This window comes from Plectropomus leopardus, chromosome 17 (assembly GCF_026936395.1).
Source record: "Plectropomus leopardus strain MGB_pleo_1.0 chromosome 17, ASM2693639v1, whole genome shotgun sequence".
Classification (NCBI taxonomy): domain Eukaryota; kingdom Metazoa; phylum Chordata; class Actinopteri; order Perciformes; family Serranidae; genus Plectropomus; species Plectropomus leopardus.
The window spans coordinates 8,348,690-8,368,324 of NC_142192.1; the positions used below are offsets into that span (position 1 = coordinate 8,348,690).

General features: G+C 38.2%; 2 protein-coding genes, 1 long non-coding RNA gene and 1 other non-coding gene across 4 annotated transcripts; 1 reads left to right on the top strand and 3 right to left on the bottom strand.

The window, feature by feature from the left end:
• Positions 1–393: 393 nt before the first annotated feature.
• Positions 394–466, bottom strand: trnav-cac (transfer RNA valine (anticodon CAC)). Its single transcript has one exon. It is a non-coding gene; the product is annotated as a tRNA-Val (tRNA).
• A 3,094-nt stretch (positions 467–3,560) lies between these two features.
• On the bottom strand, positions 3,561–6,547 carry rplp1 (ribosomal protein lateral stalk subunit P1). Its single transcript, XM_042506248.2, has 4 exons — positions 6,336–6,547; positions 5,232–5,306; positions 4,198–4,309; positions 3,561–3,689 (listed from the first exon to the last, which is right to left on the bottom strand). The coding sequence occupies exons 1-4, from the start codon at positions 6,405–6,407 to the stop codon at positions 3,607–3,609; spliced, it is 342 nt and encodes a 113-aa protein (XP_042362182.1). The 5' UTR covers positions 6,408–6,547; the 3' UTR covers positions 3,561–3,606.
• A 624-nt stretch (positions 6,548–7,171) lies between these two features.
• On the bottom strand, positions 7,172–19,591 carry clptm1l (CLPTM1 like). Its single transcript, XM_042506247.2, has 18 exons — positions 19,337–19,591; positions 17,541–17,756; positions 17,335–17,429; positions 14,776–14,965; positions 14,226–14,407; positions 14,064–14,142; positions 13,491–13,608; positions 13,303–13,397; positions 12,817–12,901; positions 12,039–12,142; positions 11,795–11,860; positions 11,247–11,297; positions 11,036–11,118; positions 10,875–10,909; positions 10,661–10,716; positions 9,814–9,858; positions 9,368–9,483; positions 7,172–9,255 (listed from the first exon to the last, which is right to left on the bottom strand). The coding sequence occupies exons 2-18, from the start codon at positions 17,703–17,705 to the stop codon at positions 9,171–9,173; spliced, it is 1,650 nt and encodes a 549-aa protein (XP_042362181.1). The 5' UTR covers positions 17,706–17,756; positions 19,337–19,591; the 3' UTR covers positions 7,172–9,170.
• LOC148186601 (uncharacterized) lies at positions 12,960–14,412 on the top strand. Its single transcript, XR_015779438.1, has 3 exons — positions 12,960–13,344; positions 13,483–13,594; positions 14,276–14,412. It is a non-coding gene; the product is annotated as an uncharacterized LOC148186601 (long non-coding RNA).
• Positions 19,592–19,635: the final 44 nt, after the last annotated feature.

The following is a 19,635-nucleotide window of genomic DNA, read 5'->3' on the forward strand; positions in this document are numbered from 1 at the left end:
CGTGTGTGTGTGATTGTGTGTGTGTGTGTAGCCTTCACTTACAAACAGCCCAAGATACATACATACATATATCAGATGTCAGAAATTCTTCTATCCTTTATATCATTTATTTTTAACACTTTTAAATGATTAATGTTTTGATATTTTTTCATCAGTATGTCTGACATTTTTATTTATAGGCCCACCAAGGACGGTATAGATGAGCACATTGATATTCCTGTGTTAATAAAGCACAGTGAAGAGAATTCCGTTCAGCTCCAGTGATTTGCTGTGAAGGGGAAGTGCTCTGCTGCTGAGAGACGTAGGTACTCACTGTCACAATACTAACGAAAATATTATTAATTATTATAGTAAATTATCGAGTAAAGGCACATGTAAAATATTTGAAAACAATGTTTCCGCCCGGTTTCGAACCGGGGACCTTTCGCGTGTGAGGCGAACGTGATAACCACTACACTACGGAAACTTAGACGCTTCCTCACAGCGGTGATTTCCTTGACTTATGTACTTTCCGTCGGTTGCTGACAGTTTTGGGTAAATTGATGGTAAATTGACAGTGCATAATTGCCCCAATTGGTTACACTGCAGCTAGTTTCTCGGCTGCCGGTCGTAGCAGTCTCTTTAAATACAGGTCAATTTGCTAAAGGCTACATAAAGGCTTTAAAATGAGATGCTGCCCGATATGTGTAAAACATGAGTTTTTATGATTCATAGATAATTATAGTGGAATGACAGATACTGATAGTGTCGCAAAAAAACTGCAAAATAAAACATCTCTGTTGTCAAGAAAATTAATAAACGGATGCTCGAGTGTGTTGAGCATATGATTAACAGCGATTACCAATGACGGCTCCAGCAGTGCAGCTGTAGACTATAATGAAAAGGATGTAAAAATCAGCAAATGTTATATTGGATAAAATCCAGCAGGTAGGTCATACAAAAATCATCGTCTCTTTTCTTTCCCTCCATCATATTTTTTCATAATCTCACAGTACATGGAGTCTCTAGTGCTATAAACTTGCACCAGCCTGTGTTTTACTGGTAAGGCAGCACCATCTGCAGGCTTTGATGAGTTGTTAAAAAAAACTGATGATTGCATTTAATGTGAAATTTGATGTGCTGGAAATGTTTTAGCAGTGACTTTACATGTATCGAAATGAATTAACATGCATTATTGTAATACAGTAGACAGAACAATTAACCTAATAGTAGACTGCAGTGTCCTTACAACTGATAAAATAAATGCCCCCTGTATGAAAAAGCCTATTTACACTAAAATGTTTGTTGGCTAAATTCAGTTTTGTTTTTTGATGGGCAGCATGACAAAGGCACGTCTCCAGTCATTATCTGTAGTTTACATAGATGACTGAGGGTGGTGAGATGCTTTAAGTTAATATACAAAGCTAGGAGTAAAGAGCAAAAATTAGACCTGTGCACAGACGGTATTTGTCAAAGGGCAAAGCTAACCTTCTGGCTAAAATATATGAAAAAGTATACGATATAACACAATAGCATTGTAAACAGTCAGAAAAAAAGTGTGCAGGTGCAGAGGTTGATGGAATAATGTATAATGACTAATGTAACATGTTGCTTTATATACAGGTGTATGTGAATGTATAACAGAATATATAATGTATACAGCATGCTTGGATATCTTTGTGTTCAGTGCGTATTTAGATTCTGAAAATATTATTTAAAAACACAGCATACAAATGTAATGATAATACATTTCGCATGATTTGTCCAAAAATGTGTGATTTTTGGACAATTTTAAAAGATTAAATTCTGTTGATTATACTGTATTATGCAGACACAATGTAGCAAAATGTTCTGTATCAAACATGGACAGATTTGTTTGCGTATAGCGGGTTTCGAACCGGCTAACTTCCGGAGAACCTCTGCTTCTTAAATACTCTTCCACACCTGCGTGGAATTAGTCCCTGTCCAGGAAACAGAACACACCATACCAGGTAGGAAAATGAAAACTGTTATATAAGAACACAGATGGTTCAATACTTTTCGGAAAGTTTATGATTCTTTCCACTTGCTGGGACAGGGAAATGTTAGCTTTCAGGCGCTAAAGCCAAGAAGAAACACTCATAAGCAAAACACCACCGACCTTCTCACTCGGAACCTCTGACAGCTAACCGTTAGCTATCCTTAGCTAACTGACCGTGAGGAGAGGCAGACCATCATTTAAGTTTAGAAACTTTTAGAAAATTCGTACAAAAATGTCCATAGTTTGATAACAGACTCGGAGTTCAGGGTGGAAACAGCAGACACGCGTGTCCGGACACTTTCAGGTAATAAAATAGACTATCTTGCATATAACATAAAAGCGAAGCAATTCATCTTTTAAAGTTAGCAGGTTTCCACCTACTAGCAACATTTTTTCCTCACAAAAAACCCTGTCCCAAAGTACGCTTTTCAACATATTTAGTCAACTTATCCAGCTCCTGGAGTACTATTGTGGCTCACTAAGGGACTGTTGGTTATTTATGAGAGGAAGGTGATGGCTGGGGTTTGACTTCTTTTTTTTTCTAAGGGGGGGCTTACCCTCCCCAAAGCTGCAAATATTGGTCTTTGAGCCTCCCTGAGCAACTTGAAATGCATGACCCTCCCTGCACCATAAATTAGTGTATAGATTTTAAAAACCTACTCATTGATGTTTTTAAGTGAAAAACTTATGACAAAATCCTTGAGTTGGAAAAAAGCCTTGTTTTTTTCACTGTTATGCATGCTGGTTAATTTAATGCAAATTGATAATTTTTGGCCAAATTTGAAATGACATGTAATTTTGATGAAATAGCAATATTTTAGAAATTAGATTTGGTTGTGTTTTTTTCCTGACAGAAGTGTTTGCCACACATGTCCAAAGGCCATTGGAAATTTGGAAATTAAATTATTATTTTTTTTAATGTTTTTACAGTTTTGGTCATCATTAATGGTGTCATTTTGGCAATATTTTAATCATTAATACATAAAAGTCATCTGAAGTTGTTTCCCGTAATTCCAAATAAAACAATCCAAGTCCCTAGCCAGTGCTTTAAGTTATGACATGCCTCCTTTGTTACTCCATCTACCCTCGTGAATAATGGAAGTGTCTTATTTTTTACCAACAGCATTTTCTCCCATGTATAAATGTATTGAATGTATTGTTTGCCTTAGTTATGACTTTTGAATACAGTAGGTTACATTAAAAAGGTTTAAAACCATTAACAGATAGAGACTAATCATGACAGGCTTTCAAAATTACACTATATATACTTACAAAGTGACTTCCATATATGAGCATTATTTCTGCTCTATTGTTATTGGTGTACAAACCGCTACTATTTACTGCCCCACATTTATCCCTGCAAAAATATCACTTTGCTGATGCCAACTTGCATGCAAGGACTCTGTTGTGAAATATGGCGTATGTATTAAAAAGTGTGTGTGCCGTGGTCAGATAACTGGTGCATCTGTAACATGTAAAAATGTCTTGGGAGTGACAGGTGATGTTTGTGTCTGTACTAGAGGCTGTCATAAAGGAAGAAGAAAAAGTCAGACAAGGCAGCTGTTGTTTTTGTACTTTTATTGCGTTTTCTTACAAAAACATCTTTTTTAATCAAAGAGACCGAAGCCCATGTCGTCGTCGGACTCCTCAGACTCTTCCTTCTTCTCCTCTTTCTTCTCCTCCTCCTTGGCTGTAGGGGCAAATACGACAGAGTACGGTTAACAAACTCAAAAGATGTGCGCACCAAATGCCCTTTACAGTCACAGCACTGGGAGATTTCTGACAATTTAAAACAAGAGACTGGCTTTTCACAATGACTGTAAAAGACCAGGGGAAGCTGGTAGTTCAGCTGAGATCCTGTGTTGTTCTTTGTTGTTTCTAAATGAAAAAGGTTTTCCCCTCTGAATTGGAAAAAAAGGGCCTTAGTTTTAATTTTTAGCAAGACCTTAACCAGTGAAGAATTAAAAATGGCAATGCAGCACTAATTTAGCTCATCTGTTCTTAGGTCTACATCTCAAAAGCAGGCCATATGCTCACTTTCAAGGTTCAAAAGTACAGCATGGGACTGTAAAGCTATTCACATTATTATTACATGCATCCTACTTTAATGTCACACAGATTGTAAAATATCTGAGTATTTCAATGTTAAACCTATCTAAAACCTGTTTTCCAATTTAAACCACAGTTTGTCCAGTTACCTGGGGCGTCACCAGCAGCAGCAGCTCCTCCAGGAGCTGCAGCTCCAGCTGGAGCTCCACCTCCGGCTCCAACGTTGCAGATCAGGCTGCCGATGTCAATGCTGGACAGAGCCTACGAAATAACAAGTCTCAGGTCAGAGTCAGTTCATCAACATGTCTGGGGCTAGTTCTGGTGACTGATGCACAACTTTATTGCTCTTGTGCAATAGACTGCCTTAGGGATGACGATTTCTGTAGGCCACCAAGAAGTAACATCGCCCTTGTTTCCTCGACAAAAAGCCAGTGGGATTTTTATTTACTGGATTTTGGAATTACTGTTTTTTAAAAAAAAAAAACCAAAAAAAAAAACTTGACAAACTACAGCTTGCAAAAATTGCACACTGTGTGCAGCAAGATACTCTCCACAAATCAACGCCACATTTATGATTTCTTTTAAGCTGCATCAACTCTGAGTGAAGCATTTACAGACTCAGTGACAAAATTTCAAAGACCCTACCTGAAGTGCAGAAATGCTTACTCATTTTTGGATTTTAGGACTCCTAACTGCACCACTCTATCCAAGTCTGTGCTGAAAACTCACGTTGAGCAAACCCTTGGTACAAATTAAAAAACTACAAAACCCTGCCAAAGTAGTCAAATTTTCTACACAGACTTTGCACACCTATTTCAGTATGTTCCACCATTTCTGCCATTTTCATTTTGATTGTCATAAGTTGTCAGCAAAGGGAGTACACAACAGCTTAAATCCCAACTCTTGCAACTCCTTACCTATAAAAATATCAACCACTAGATCTCCTTCATCACTAGACAAATGGTTAAACACTAACATTTCTGCTTTTGTTGTATACAATTCACAATTTTTACCTGTTAGTGGCTAACTGAGTCTAAAACTAATGAATTCCCATTGGACTCCATGAATTGGAGTTGCTACTCTCAGTCAGCAGAAATCTGATATTTGGAAAGCAAGAGACACTTTTCTATTTATTTAAATCTTGAATAGGCACCACCATGACAAGCTGCTGTTGTTCTCTCACCTTGGCAAACAGACTTGGCCAGAAGGGCTCCACAGTGACTCCAGCAGCCTTGATCAGAGCATTCAGCTTGTCCTCCTACAGACACAGAAAACATCAGTTGTTAGACATTATACTTCATCCTTCCTTTGGTAACTGGCACTAATTTTATGCACATCATCACAAGATGAAATATCGCAAATTAGGTTCGAGCAAAGTGTTTTAGTGCATAACAGTCCACCTCTGATCTTCTATGTATCAAAGTTGATGTTCAGGGAAGCATCAGAAGTCACTGACAACAATATTAAAAATCAAGTAATCATTTAAATACAGAGGAAGAAAAGAATTCTGGTTCAAACTTCTGAAATGTTAGGATGTTATTTCTGCTATTGTATTTCTTATTAATCAGTTTAATTGCCTCTGACCTAGGAAGAACAGCACAATAATTGTAATAGATTTTTGTGTTGACCCTTACACTGATTATGGAAAATGTTTTATTGCTGCCACTACACTATCTCGCATGCCATATCCTAATTTGTTGTGCAGAATCCACGTACATTAAACCCAACAGGTTTAAGCTGCAGCAAACAACTCTCAACTCTATTGATAAATGAAACAACGGGGACATACACTGACGTGAGAATGTGCTCACACACTTGTTCACTATCTGACTTTTCAATGTGATGACCCTCCTGCAACTTCAAGCATGTGTGCTGATGCGGAGAATTACTAGCTTAGCATTAGTTAGCACTTGCCACTTGACTGAAAGATGTAGGTCATCTAAAACGTCAACTGTGGGTTTAGATATCTGTGGCAAGAGACGGCAAACTGAAGCCACATGTTGTAGATACAACTCAAATGTCACAACACAGTCAAGAGCTGTCAAGATACAGAAACGTGGCCTAACGGTAGCAAGAAGCATGCCGCCATTTTAGCCGGTAAACAAGCCTGTTTGGACACCTGACCCACGAAACTTAAATTTAAACGCACGTTACCGTCTCAGTCTCTTAGTAAAGTCCTAACTACCTCAGTTCGATTATTTAAGGCTTTCAGTACTAGCACAATATTCCCAAATGATGCAGTTAAGCGGTATTGTCGGAGCTGGCGGGGATAAGTCGGGGCACTTACGGTGACGGTGACTTCATCGTCGTGGAGGATCAGAGCAGAGTAAATGCAGGCGAGCTCGGACACGGAGGCCATTGTAGATATTAGATTTTATGTTTATCGCGTTGGATGCCTAAATTTGGCGGTGCTAGTCGCCGGATTGTGGGCCTTAGCTTCTGGTGAAGAACCGAGCACCTTAGGCACGTTAACTTCCTGTAGCGGAAAAGGGACGGTAGAGGGCGGGAGCTTGCGTAATATACTCTGCGTCAGGGTTGCGTGCCTCCAACGTCAGTACGCACTCAAAGTGACGACAGACGTAGTCCATATTAAAATATCATGGACGTATAATACATCCATGGATGTATTATGTAAAATATGGGGCTTTGAGCTTTGCCGTCAAGAAAGCTCCCACAATTCTTATTTGAAGGTTTTTTTTTTTGTTTTTTTTTGCCAAATTCGATAGAAGTACATAAATGAAAAGCCCCTTTCACAATTAAGTACACTGAAAATAGTATTATTATCAACTTTATTTTAATACAATTTACATGAATTAATTGAGTTAGGTAGATTATAACATAATTTTGAGGCCAATTTACACACCCTTATATTCATCTTTTAAGAAAAATTGTATCCTCTTTTGGCCGTTTATTGCCTTTCTTACGGCGTTGATGGAGAGTGACGTGTGTATACATATGGAACACTTTATCAGTCCTCTAACTGGAGCCACTACAGTGTCTTTATAAATTTGACGCTGTGCTTTTTGCATGCTTTGTGTAATTCCTGCTCCTATCAGTTCAAATCAAAACTCTGAAGAAAAATGCATAGAGGAAATATGTTTTAAATCCAATGCAAACAATATATTCAGTCAACAATTTTATTTAACCACAATCAGAAACACAAAAATTACAACAAGTAAAACAATTTCAAGGCATTATTCTGGCAAATCTCCAGGCCACATTTACACAGGAACAGAAAACCTGTGCATGATATTTTTGCATGGACCTAATATATTCATACATCTTTCTATAAAAAAAAAAAAAAAACATTTGACAAACATACATTAGAACTATGGCAGAAAATTAAAATGTGACTGTACATCCAAATGTAGTAATACTTTCTTCAAGTCTTACCATTTACTGTTTCCCTTAATATATCAGTGTCTATTTAAAAATATCAGATGGACCATTTATGGTGAACATACAAAGCTTTCAAACAGTTTAAAGAATCATTCTCACATTTGGCACCAACATATTCTCTTGGCCCTGGTATGTCAAAATACTCGAACAGGTAAAACCTAATTAAAAAGAAACTAGAGTGGATGGAAAGGTCAGTATGACATCTAGTGGTACCCGCCTGTGTTACACTGTAATTAAAGGCCGTCAGTGTACTGTGTGTGGACAGAGTGGGTTCAACTCAACAGATTCTGGAACTGTCAAGCTAAAGATTCAACATTATTTTAGGCAACAAATCAAAATCTTCTATCTGCTTCTACTGCAGCTAAAGATTCTGGAAATGTTCATCCCTTTCACCATGGCTACTGCGCTATTATTACAGCCATCATTATGTACATAGGTGGACTGTACATAAAAATCTTAAAACTAGAGTGATAGTATTTGAAATTTCAGACTTTTACTTTTTAAGTTTCATTTGACTCCTGCCTCAGCCATTTTTTAAGCATGTATATTATTACTTTAAAGAGAAGGTTAAAAAGGGTTTATCATTCAAGAATTTGTCCCAGGTTAGCTTGTCTATGTGATTATTTGGAACACATAAATTGAAACATATACACATTGATACTTTCTAAGAGGCAAGTTACTAGCAGCCTTTTTCACCGAGCAATATTCAAAGATAATGAGCACAATTTCATAAAAACACCCAAATTCTGCATCAGGAATGATTAACTGAGCTACCAAGACACCTGCTTTTGAATCTGATGTATCAGACTTTGCACTTATGGAATAATATGGAATTATTTTAAGGAAAATCAGTATTTTTTAAATCAGTTCTTCACAGCAGTCTGAACCAGGCTCAAATTGTGCTCTTTCAGTTAAATGGAATTTGTAAACATAAAAATGTTTAAAATTATGATAATCCCTTTTTGATATTGCAATTAAAATTCTGAAAACACAATATTTACAGTGGTCCTCAACAGGCTGTTTTTGCTTAAAATGAGAGTCCCACCCAATGTAATAAATCATACCTAACTACTGAAGCTTAGCACGACCAAAGCAGTGTTTGTAGACGTGCAAAGCTAGAAATAACGACAAAAACAAAAACTCCAGGATGGCGCTTTCTCAGTGGACAAGGAATGTGACTGGCTTTGTGGAGTGACATGATGTTTGAAAAACAAGAAAAGCTGAATTTATGACTTCAAAGGCTCAAAGTTGCCACCAATATCTCCTATAGGAGAGTTACTGTAGTTAGAGTATTCTTTCGCTCTAAAGCTGAGCAGTGTCTGACCTGTGGTACATGCGGTCATAGTCAAGACCAGGGTGCCAGCCATTCACAACAGTCAGAAACATGGTTTTTTCAGGTTGTTGTGTCAGGTTGAAATGGGTTAGAGGTTTATCTTATTGATGTTCCTGTCCCATCACACACTGTTAAACAATAAAAAAGTCCTCTCCAGATTTAAAAAGGCAGCTAAGCACATGTTGACCTTTGTTCTATGGGACGAAGTGAAAAACTCAAAAACCACCTGATCCATTTACAGCTAACTGACCAGAAACAAAAACATTTTTCTGGACAGTTTAACCAGCTCTGTTGATACCAAATGACCAATACCATTCAGTGGATACCAGTGGACTGAAGATAAAACCCACAGATCCCACATCATGGAAACCAATAACCCGTCTTCCCTCACTAGTCCTTGTGAGTCTTTCCTTTGGGTTTTTCATCGTAAGAAACGCCATACTCGTTTACCCTCGTTTTGTCCACTGGGTACAGCCTGGGGGAAGGGAGAGACAGCTTCTGTTCAGACAACTGTTGGCGGTCTTTTGGTAGCAACTTAGGAATCTGTGTGTGTGTGTGTGTGTGTGTGTGTGCGTGCGCATGCGTACCATCTCTGGTAGAGGTATATGAGAAACACCACATCGTCCCTGAAACAGGCCAGTCTGTGGGACGTTGGCATGGTAATGATGAAGGCAAACACATCGTCGATGAAGGTATTGAAGGCCTGACAAAAATCAAACAATATCAATCAATTAATAACTTTTCTTTTTAAATGCACTAATCAGTAATAAGCATATTCAGTGAGAGTGACTTCAATTAAATAATGAATGATTAACACATTTCAAGTTACAATGAAAAACATGGTTGTTATATCAAATTTCATTTCGAATCTGTCAATTAATTATCGGGGGTGGAACACCACAATTTTAAAATGGAAATTTGATGATTGATCTGTTTGTAGCAGATCTCTGTAAATCCAGATAATGAACTGATTCTTTAAAACATGTGAATTAGAACCAGAAGAATGACTAACTAACTGGATTAATGTTCTTACCTTGTACATAAAGGCTTTCCAGGGCAGGTGGGCCACAGATTTCAGCTGTAAATTCAAAAAGGACACGTCAGCTGGACATTTAAAAGACAAAAACAGTCAATCAAATTGAATGCAGTGCTGTGGTGCAAACTCTCCGGACAATATCTTAATAATTTCATGTTTTTGCGAGCGCACTTAAAGGTTCACTGTGCCAGAGTCCTGCATTGTGTCAGGTACCTATGGTTACCTGGCTATTGACCCACAAAAAAGTGACTTGGGGTGGCATTTTGTCTTAATTTAAGAATGATAAAAAAAAGAACATGCAGGTGGAATCTCAGGTGTTTGATAGTAAATATATTAAAATAAAATAACACTTTTATTAAATGTTTAAATACTCTGACCACTGACTTTGTGTGTCGGCTGTCTTCTGCACAAGCTGGAATATGAGAGCTGCTTCTATCATGTAAGATGTTACAATACAGCAGGCATGTTGACTGTACAGATGTGCTGGAGGATAAGCATAAAATATTCAATTTTGGGGTTGTGGAAGTAGTTGATTATATGGGTTAATGGTGAGGCAGGTGCGATACTCCATGTTGAAAGCAGGTCTTGAAGGCACAGGACTTTGCTATTTTTCTATTAGTAGTTCTGCATTTTTTTTCTCTCCTCAATGTATGTTTCATTTGTTTACAAGAAACTCCACAGGCGGATGTTTAACCTGCAACATTACGTGTAGCACTTACTTTTTTCCCTTCAACATGAAATGTGGCTCAAATTCTTTATGTTCAATGTATTTTGTCCATTACCACATTTATTTTGTGTTAAAAGGTCAAACCACTCTCACACACATAAACCATGATGAACTGACCTTATAGTTGACAAACAGTTGAGGAAGCATGAACAGGAAGCCAAAGGCATATACACCTGGAATAATAATTAAAAAAAAAAACATTTTGAAAAGCATTTTCTTTTCAACCAAATAATGAAAATCACAAGAACGTAATCAATTTGTAATTTTAATACCGTTAATGATGCATTAGTTAATAGTGCTTTATATATAGTCAAAGTTTATAGATGCTTACCATTAACCAAACTGTTGATCAACCACGAGTACCAACTAAAACAGAGACACGGAAACAAAGGGAGTTAATGACTGCTGAGACCGATGACATCGGAATCACATGTTTGGTCATCAGGTTATAAAAATGTGCATGATACTGTAGGTATACACACAGACCCTTACCTCTTGTATCGTAGGAATATTAGAGCATAGACAGCCCCTCCAATACACAGGGGGTACAGGAGGTATGAGAGATACTTCATGGCCTACAGAGAAAAACAGGGGACATCTAGTACATCCAGGTACCACAGTCTAAACTGTCCAGTCACAAAAGTGCAGTATGGTATGGTAATGTATTGTCTATACACGTGTGTATGAGCCGATAGAGTCTTACCAGAGTATCATATTCTTCTGTTCTCCTCTCTGATTCATCTAATTTCCCAAACTATTGAACAGAAAAGAAAGACACACACAAATGAACTCATTGTAGCATTTTACACAAATTTATTTCAAGGCCAATCATACATTGGAACTATTTGTTTCATTTATTTGTTCTAATGGCGGAAAAATGTTGCCATTGCTGCAGTAGCTGCTCTCTGTTTCAACCCACAGTACTACAGTAGAGAACAGCAGGCAGAGGAAATGAATACAAGCTATGCACACAAGTTAGAGGAAATAGTATGGTCTGCGTATAAAATGGCAGATGATTGAAAAAAGATCAACCAGTTAAAGGGCTGACGTGAATATGCTGCCGTTGTTTGGGTCTGTGTAAAAATCCAAATATTCAAACGTTCTGTTATGGAATCTTTGTGTAGAAAGGGCTACATACTTGTCTTTTTATAACCTATTAATGGTGAATATTTTTCACTGAAGCTATGATGCAAAAAAAAAAAAAACGATATTCAATACAGTCCTTATGCACGCACGCACGCACGCACTTACCAGAAAAGTTGGTTTGCCTCCATTCCAGGAAACCTGAATCTTAAAGGCCTTCTTCACTTTCCATACCTGCAACGAAAAAAAAATCCCCAAACAATGAAAGTCATGCATTTATCAACAAGAATCACATCATTTATTCTTGTAAACTTCACTTATCATCACTAGAAATCTATTCAGTTTTAAATGCATGCAGGTGTGTATTTACGTGCACGTTAAAGTGTGCGTTTCCCTTTTCGTGTGCGCTTACTTCAATGATAGAGCCGATGCCTGCAGGTATGAGGACAAGCAGGCTGGTCTGCTCGTCAAACAAATAAAGGAAAATCACTATGGTGCTGAAACATCGCCACAGCACTGGAAAACAAAACACAAAATGTTAGACTGAAACTGCTCTGTCCAAGTCACTGACATTCCTGTTGAATTATTTGGTGCAGACTGTCTGTGGATTACACTTAATCCAGCACAAGATGAATGCATTTGCAGAGTTACACTCTATTATATTCCATCCACATCACTGTTATTGTATTTTCTATTTTAAAAATCCATAAATTAAGTTGTCTCACAGTGCCAGACCTGTGGATAATCACAGCTGCAGTGCAGGAGAAAGGTCTGGAAGAACGATTAGAAGTACAGGCATTTACTGCTGTGAGTGAAATATTGCCCACCAGCATTTTGCAGATGGCTAATTCCTGCCATAACCTGACAGCAAGCCGGCACGAGCATCCTTTACTCTGTTGCTGTTTTTTTTGTTGCTGAGCAGAAGGAAGCAGAATTCCACATCTGGCCACCCAGCAGTCAAGTCAGATTATATACAACACACAGCTGATGCATGTTTTTTTGTAAATTCACAGGTGTTATACATTTTACTTAAGAACTAACCATTACATACTGTATTGTTGGTCTCTTCATAGATCAGTCAAAACAAGTTTATAACATGCAGCTGAATCTCCAGACTTTTCCAACTATGTCATCTGATTTGCATTTGTTTCCTGTCCAATATTGTGTTTTTTGGGAACAAAGTAACCTACCTGCTTTGCTGGACATTCCCACCATGCTTTTCTTCTGCTTCCAGAAGCTGATGTCGTTCTTAAACGCCAGGAAGTCAAAGAGGAGCTGAAAAAAGCAATAGACTTTCACATAAATCTGTTGAGCTTCAGTTTATTCTTAACTGTTCACAGTGAAATGCGACTTTGTACTGATACAGACAAACCAGTATTTGGTGGTTTTACAACTTTAACATGTAGGACTGCATCAACCTTTATCGTTTGTTTTGTCATACTGATTTTATGCACCAGATAGAAAGTTGTTCTTCAAGAAAACCAAATATGTCTAATCAGGAACATATTCACATGCTATCATGTGAAAGGAACTGTATATGACATTCAGAGCATTAGTACAGCAGCAAACAACTATTTGCTGTCAGTCATGCAATGCTCAGAACTGAGTGTGTCATTAAGCTTTATTCTCTTCTCTTCTAGTGTAATCTTCTGTGGCTCTCTGTGGTGAAGACTTACATGGAAGGCAGCTACGAAGAAGGTCAGAGCCAGGAAGTACAGGTTGGTATCCACAAAAATCCCTTTAATCTCATCAGCATCCTTTTCTGTGAAACCTGCAACACGTAGAAAGGAAGACAGACAAATATACATGGCATTAGAGTGCAAGGTTAATAGAGTGTGTGTTGATACATGTGATAGAAACATACCGAACTGCTGCAGAGAGAAAACAGCGTCTTGCATGTGGATCCAGAATCGCAGCCTCCCCAGAGAGATAGAATCGTAGGAGATGGTCAGAGGGAGCTCCATGGAGGTACTGTTGATCTCCTACAAATACACACACACACACACACACACACACACACAACCATACTCTTCAAAGTTAATACATGAAATGACAGACCTACATAATCCTAGTTTAAAGAGAGATTTTCAGATGCCATAACCTGCCATTTTGGCCTCCAAAAGTCTGTAAACTATTATCTTACATACTTCACTTTTTGTTTTTGGTGGTTTCTGCATCTTAGTGCATTTCTTCAGAGAATACAAGCTTTGACTTTATATTATTCTGAAGCAGGAAGCTTTTCATCGTTGCAATCAGTGAAAACAAATCAACAAGGATCTGGTTCATCACGCAAACCTTGAATTATTACGTTATAGCAGACTATACGGTTTTTACATTTTCCTCTAAATAAGTTCCATAAGAAAAACTTCCATCGACAAATTACCTGACAGCCAATTACAGCGTTTCATATAATATTTATTTAAATATAAAAACTTACCACAAGGTCCTTGACCCGGTTGCTGAGCTCATCAACAAACAGCAGAGGTAGATAAACCATCTTCTTACCATTTTGTAATCTGAAGCACAGAAAACAAACAAGCCTCATACCCAGACTTTTTTTTCTTTCAGAGAGTGTATGTGTGTGTATTGACTGTCTTACACTCTGAGGTATCTGTGGACATCACTGGGCAGGTATTCTCTGTCGAACAGGAAGTGGTCGCCAACAACGTTGAGTGTCAGGCGAGTGCGCCAATGGGAAACTGGGTGATCTGATCCTGCTCCATCCCCCGCTGCAGGTTTACCGTCCCGCCCCTTCTTTTGCCGGGCTTCTACTTTCTGACCCTGTGTGACCAAACAGATGAAGAAATATTACGATTAAATCAAATGACTGATGAGTAACTTATTTCTTCTGTATCTATTTTAATAAGATACAGATGCTAGAAATATTAGTAACCATATTTCAAAATAAAACACCTGCTACAAGCATAAAGCATAAAAGCATATAATGATATAACCTATATAATATGAATAAGTGTTCACACTCAAATAATGACAGTTAAAAAAAAGAAAGCAATCAATCACAAAGTAAAACAAGTATTTTTTGAACAGTCCATTTTTCTGAGATGTAATATAATACATTGAAGTAAGCTCCTTAAGCTCCTCCCCATGTCATTGAACAACCTTTATTAAAAAACCATGTTACTCAGTACCTGTGTTTGATCCTCTCCGGATATCAAGGAGATTTCAGGTGGTTTAGGGACCATGTATGTGGTGAGCTGAGCCACCAAGTGGACCTGTCGTGGATCCTGCCACGGAGTGACACCAGCTTGATGGACAAATATGAGCGCATATAAAGTTCCGTTGTTGCGGGTCTTCTTAGGGAGGGAGACATTTACTATCCTGGAGAAAAAATAGAGAGAGGGGGAGGGAAGAGGTCGAAAAGAAGGACAGTTTTACGTGATCCGCTCCCTATGAATGCACCTGGTCTGTGCATTAAAAAGTTGGATACTGTATGCACTACTTTCTTGGAAAAAATAGTGAAGGCATGGCTAATACTACTCTGTCTCTGATTGTTTTCTGGCGTCTTCTCTTTATATCAAATAGTTCATTTTCATGCACCAAATATTTTTGCAATGTTCGTGATGTGATGTTTAATCCTTTTAATTTCCTCTACATTCATGTCGAGAGATGCCAATACAAGAATCTAAATGAAAATGGCATACTCAAAATTCTCTCTTAACCATTTATTTCCATTTTCACATTTCAAAGTCCCCTAAAATGTGGGGTCCTTGCATAAATACAGCCATTATTTCTGAATAGTCCATTTGTCAAAGCTGTGAATACCATCACATTAAAGCTGAGAGTCTGCACTTTAAGCAATTGATGGCTGTTTGATTGCACTTTTTGTCCAAATGATTACATACTTCAATTTTCATTCATTCATAAATGAACATTTATGTGTGTTTATAACTATCAGCAGCTATCTGCTTCATTTTACTTCATTTACACTGAAATGGGAGATCTGGCGTCATTGTTGTTCTGTTGAATCATGACTTTCTACTCTTTCAAACATTCTAAATGACTGTTGAGAATGTTTCATATATTCATTGTATCTTTGTCATCCACCAAAGTGGCTAATGCATCTTAGTAGGTTTGAAATATTTGGAGATCATTTTTCGTACCTCATGGACACTGCAGAGATTTAAAAAATAATAATAACAATAAAATAAAATCTTGTTACCGTTAATATTGTTGAGTAGGTAAAACTCAGTTGCTACCTACACAGTGAAAATAAAATGAGACATGACGCACTCACTCAGAATTTAACTTTTCAGACTGGTTGTGCTTTACCTGTTATAATGACCATGTAACTTTTATTTTATTGGTTAAACAAAACAAGTATTAAAAAAACAGAATCTGTAATCAGTAGCCTTCTATTTATAATTATGAATATAAATCATCTGTGGCTAGCCCCTTCAATAGTCAAAAACACAGCTTGAGTGACCATCAGTATATATACACTGAGACAGTGAGGACGCCATGGAAGTAACAGGGACAGAATCGTCCTCCAAAGGGAGGCATACTGGATACATTTCTTAGACACCTTCATTCCTAATGGGATGGATGAGGAGATTTTTTATAATTAATATTTCTTCATCAAGTGAATATTTTAATATATTTGTGTATACATTTGTGCTGTTACATGCTGTGGTGCTCTAATCTATTTTGTTCTGTGCCTTGAAAAGTTTTGGCTCCCTCTGCTGGGATGTACTGGTTGTGTTGGTTTGGTGTCTTAAAACCAACCTCACCTGTGTACTTTGGTTGCAACGTTACCAATATACACGCTGAAGAAGCGTGTCTTGTCCAAAACGTCCGTGAGGCAAAATTGAAAATTCGAATCCTAGTGCTATCCTGATCTTTACTTCAGTCTTACCTGCAATAAAGATCCAGCACCTGGAGTGCTGTCCTGATCTTAACCTCACCGATACCTGTACCATGATCAAATGACCTACATTTACAGGAAGTTACTACAATATGATTTTGAGCTTATGTGCCAAAGAAGGATCAGCTTTAACTTCCTAATCTTCCAGTGAGGGCTATGTGAGAGATGTCATTGTCACACACTGACATGTCAAAGCCAATCAAAGGCAAAGTAAGGTGGAACAATGCCTTCACCACAGTAGGAGAAAAATATTGCATACTGTTTCCCATTGTGCTTTATGTTTTATTACTGGCTGTGGAGATTTTTTATATTAATCTCTCTTTGGGCTGGCTCCTTCTTATCTGTGTATACACATGATTAAATACCAAAATCAGTATGACTTGTGCCAAAACGAAACCAGGCAAAAAAAAGCTTTTGAATATGCTGCTCCTTCTTCCTGGAATAATGTACAGAGGGACCTGAAGCACCCTGGTCAAAGCAAATGCTCCTCAACTTTTAACCTCAATGAGACTTTTACCTGATAATTAAAAGATATATACATACATAAAAAGGAACAGACCTTTCATCAGACCTTTAAAATACAATCTGTCAAGTGTTTGTCTGTCAATATCTGTTTTAGCTATATTGATATCTATTCATCTGAATTATACATTAATGCATATAGGTTCGTTAAAGTTCAGTGTCCATCAGTTAGTTTACAGATTTAAAATATGACTTGACCAAACAGATCTGTGAACAGAGACAATCTCCCAGGCTTACAACTTTGTTCTATTCCACATCAATTCTGATAAAATACTGAAATGCTACTAAAAAGAATCCCACCAACCTCTCAAACTTGCTGTTGACATCAAACTTTTCCTCTTTGTGGATCAAAGTATGTCCTCCCTCTGCATTGGGCCGCAGCGCAGTGTAGATACTCAACTGGACACACAGAGATATTACAAATATTATTACATTCATACAGTATACTACTGGCAGCTTACTGGGATCAAAACTAAACAGTGTGACCACACATCCCTCCACATTACTCACCTGGAGTTTCGGGTCTCCTGCCAGGAAGGGTGTGATACAGTTGTCACCTTTGGGGCTGTCGCAGGGCTTAGTGTACACTATCCCGTACATCACCCAGCAGGTGTGGAGCACGTACACCACAAACACCCCTACGATCAGGGTGGTGAACGAGGTTTTCAGGAACATGGTGTTAGTCGCGTCGTCTCCCTCGGCTAGCTGAAGAGAAGGGCCATACGTCTGCAAATGAGGAGTCATAAATTGAGGGTCAGTCAGTGTGTAGTGTGAGGCTTATCCAGAAATTCATGCTGTATATGACCGAGCTACTGCGTGTCCATCAGCTGGCAGAGGAACGTCATGTGAAAATGATATTACACTACATGGCGAAAAGTATACAGACATTTGCACAATACAAGCATATGAGAGTGTTCTCTATGCTACTATTACAGCCTCCACTCTTCTGGGACGGCTTTACACAAGATTTTGGAGTCTGGATGCAATTGCTCCCATTTAGCCACAAAGCATTAGATGTTGAGCTCTGATACTGGGCGATAAGGCCTGGCTTGCAGTCAGTGTTAATTAAATTAATCCAAAATGTGTTGGATGGGACTGATGTCAGGGTGCTGTGCAGGCCAAGTTCTTTCACTCAAAGAAAAGCATATTTCTTTATGCATGGGGGCACTGTCATGTTAAAACAGTTTCATAAAATGTTTGACACAAGGCAGTAATTATAATATATATCATCCATTCGGATATGCTCAAAATCCGCTCAATATATTGATAAAAATATATATAAATACACTTGTTGAGCTACGACAGGCATAGCCATCCGAGGTAATCATTAGTAAATGTAATCATAACCATAAATAAACTTAACAAATGGTCATTTTTTATTACCATCAGTTCTCGTTCTATGGTTTACTGCAATTCTATGTGTGGTTTGTGAAAGTGGTCATTGCTCCACATCAATACATCTTAGAGTAGAAAGAAATGTTTTTTGTAAGACTGATTTGCAAGTTAGCTGTAGTTAATGAGCCACACATTTACCCAGCGACCAACAATGGTGCTCACAGGCGTACTCAGCTAACATTACTGTCTTTATAACATTGTATTTGTCTGATAGCCCACATGAAGCCTGAGTACAGTGACAATCATTTGCATTCATCCATTCTGCATCCCCACAATTTGGTCCCTTGTGATGTTGACTCCTTGGCTATGAACTTGCACAGTATGTTTTCATGCAGATAACAAGCCTTTTTAGTGTCAAAGCAACAATCAGACACAGCTGGTCAGGAACATTTACCAGAACTTGCTTTTCCAGTTTGTGTGAAATTACCCAAAACAGACAGCCTCACATCTAGACTGAACAGTAGATGGTGAGTGATAAGACTTTAGGCCTGACTTTGACAGGAAAATTCTATTCACATTGACTTCTGAAGATGTTTCAAAGTAACAGAGTTATTGTAAACACTTTTAGCAGTTACTGGCAACGTTGTCAGACTGATAAACTTCTTACTGGCTTGAGGTTAAAATAAACAGCTGCCAGTATTTACTAGTAGTGGTAATTCACCATCATGTGGTTGATTGTCAACATGCTAGAGGAAATCTTAAGCCCTTTATCTGACTTATAATCACAGAGCTGTCAAGTGTATATCACGATCACATGAGGTCTGATGTCTACTGAATTCTGCTGTCTTCAGCTCAGCTTTATAAAGTTTCGGTGCTGTCAGATTTGAACAATTTCTACTTTTTTTCTCTCAAATATGTTGTGGCGTAACGCTATAGCGAAAGTAAAACGTAGACCTTAACGTTAAACCTACCGGTGTTGAATGTGGCAGGCTGTCAGTGACAGGACACTCTCAGCTATCCGTCCATTCAGTTTACCGAGCCTGCGCGGTAGTTAGACGCGATGACATCGTTTCTTCAAACCCGTGCAGCGTTTTTAGCCGAAGACATCTGCTGTCCAGTAGACTGGCCTCTCCATTCAGAAGAAAAAGCTGCTCTAACCAAAAACTGCTAGCTGAAAGCGTGAGGTGGATCTAAATTTCCGCCGTTCACTTCCTGGTTGATTTCTTTGACGGGATTTGGGGGTGGTAACGCGAGACTTCACGGCACGGTG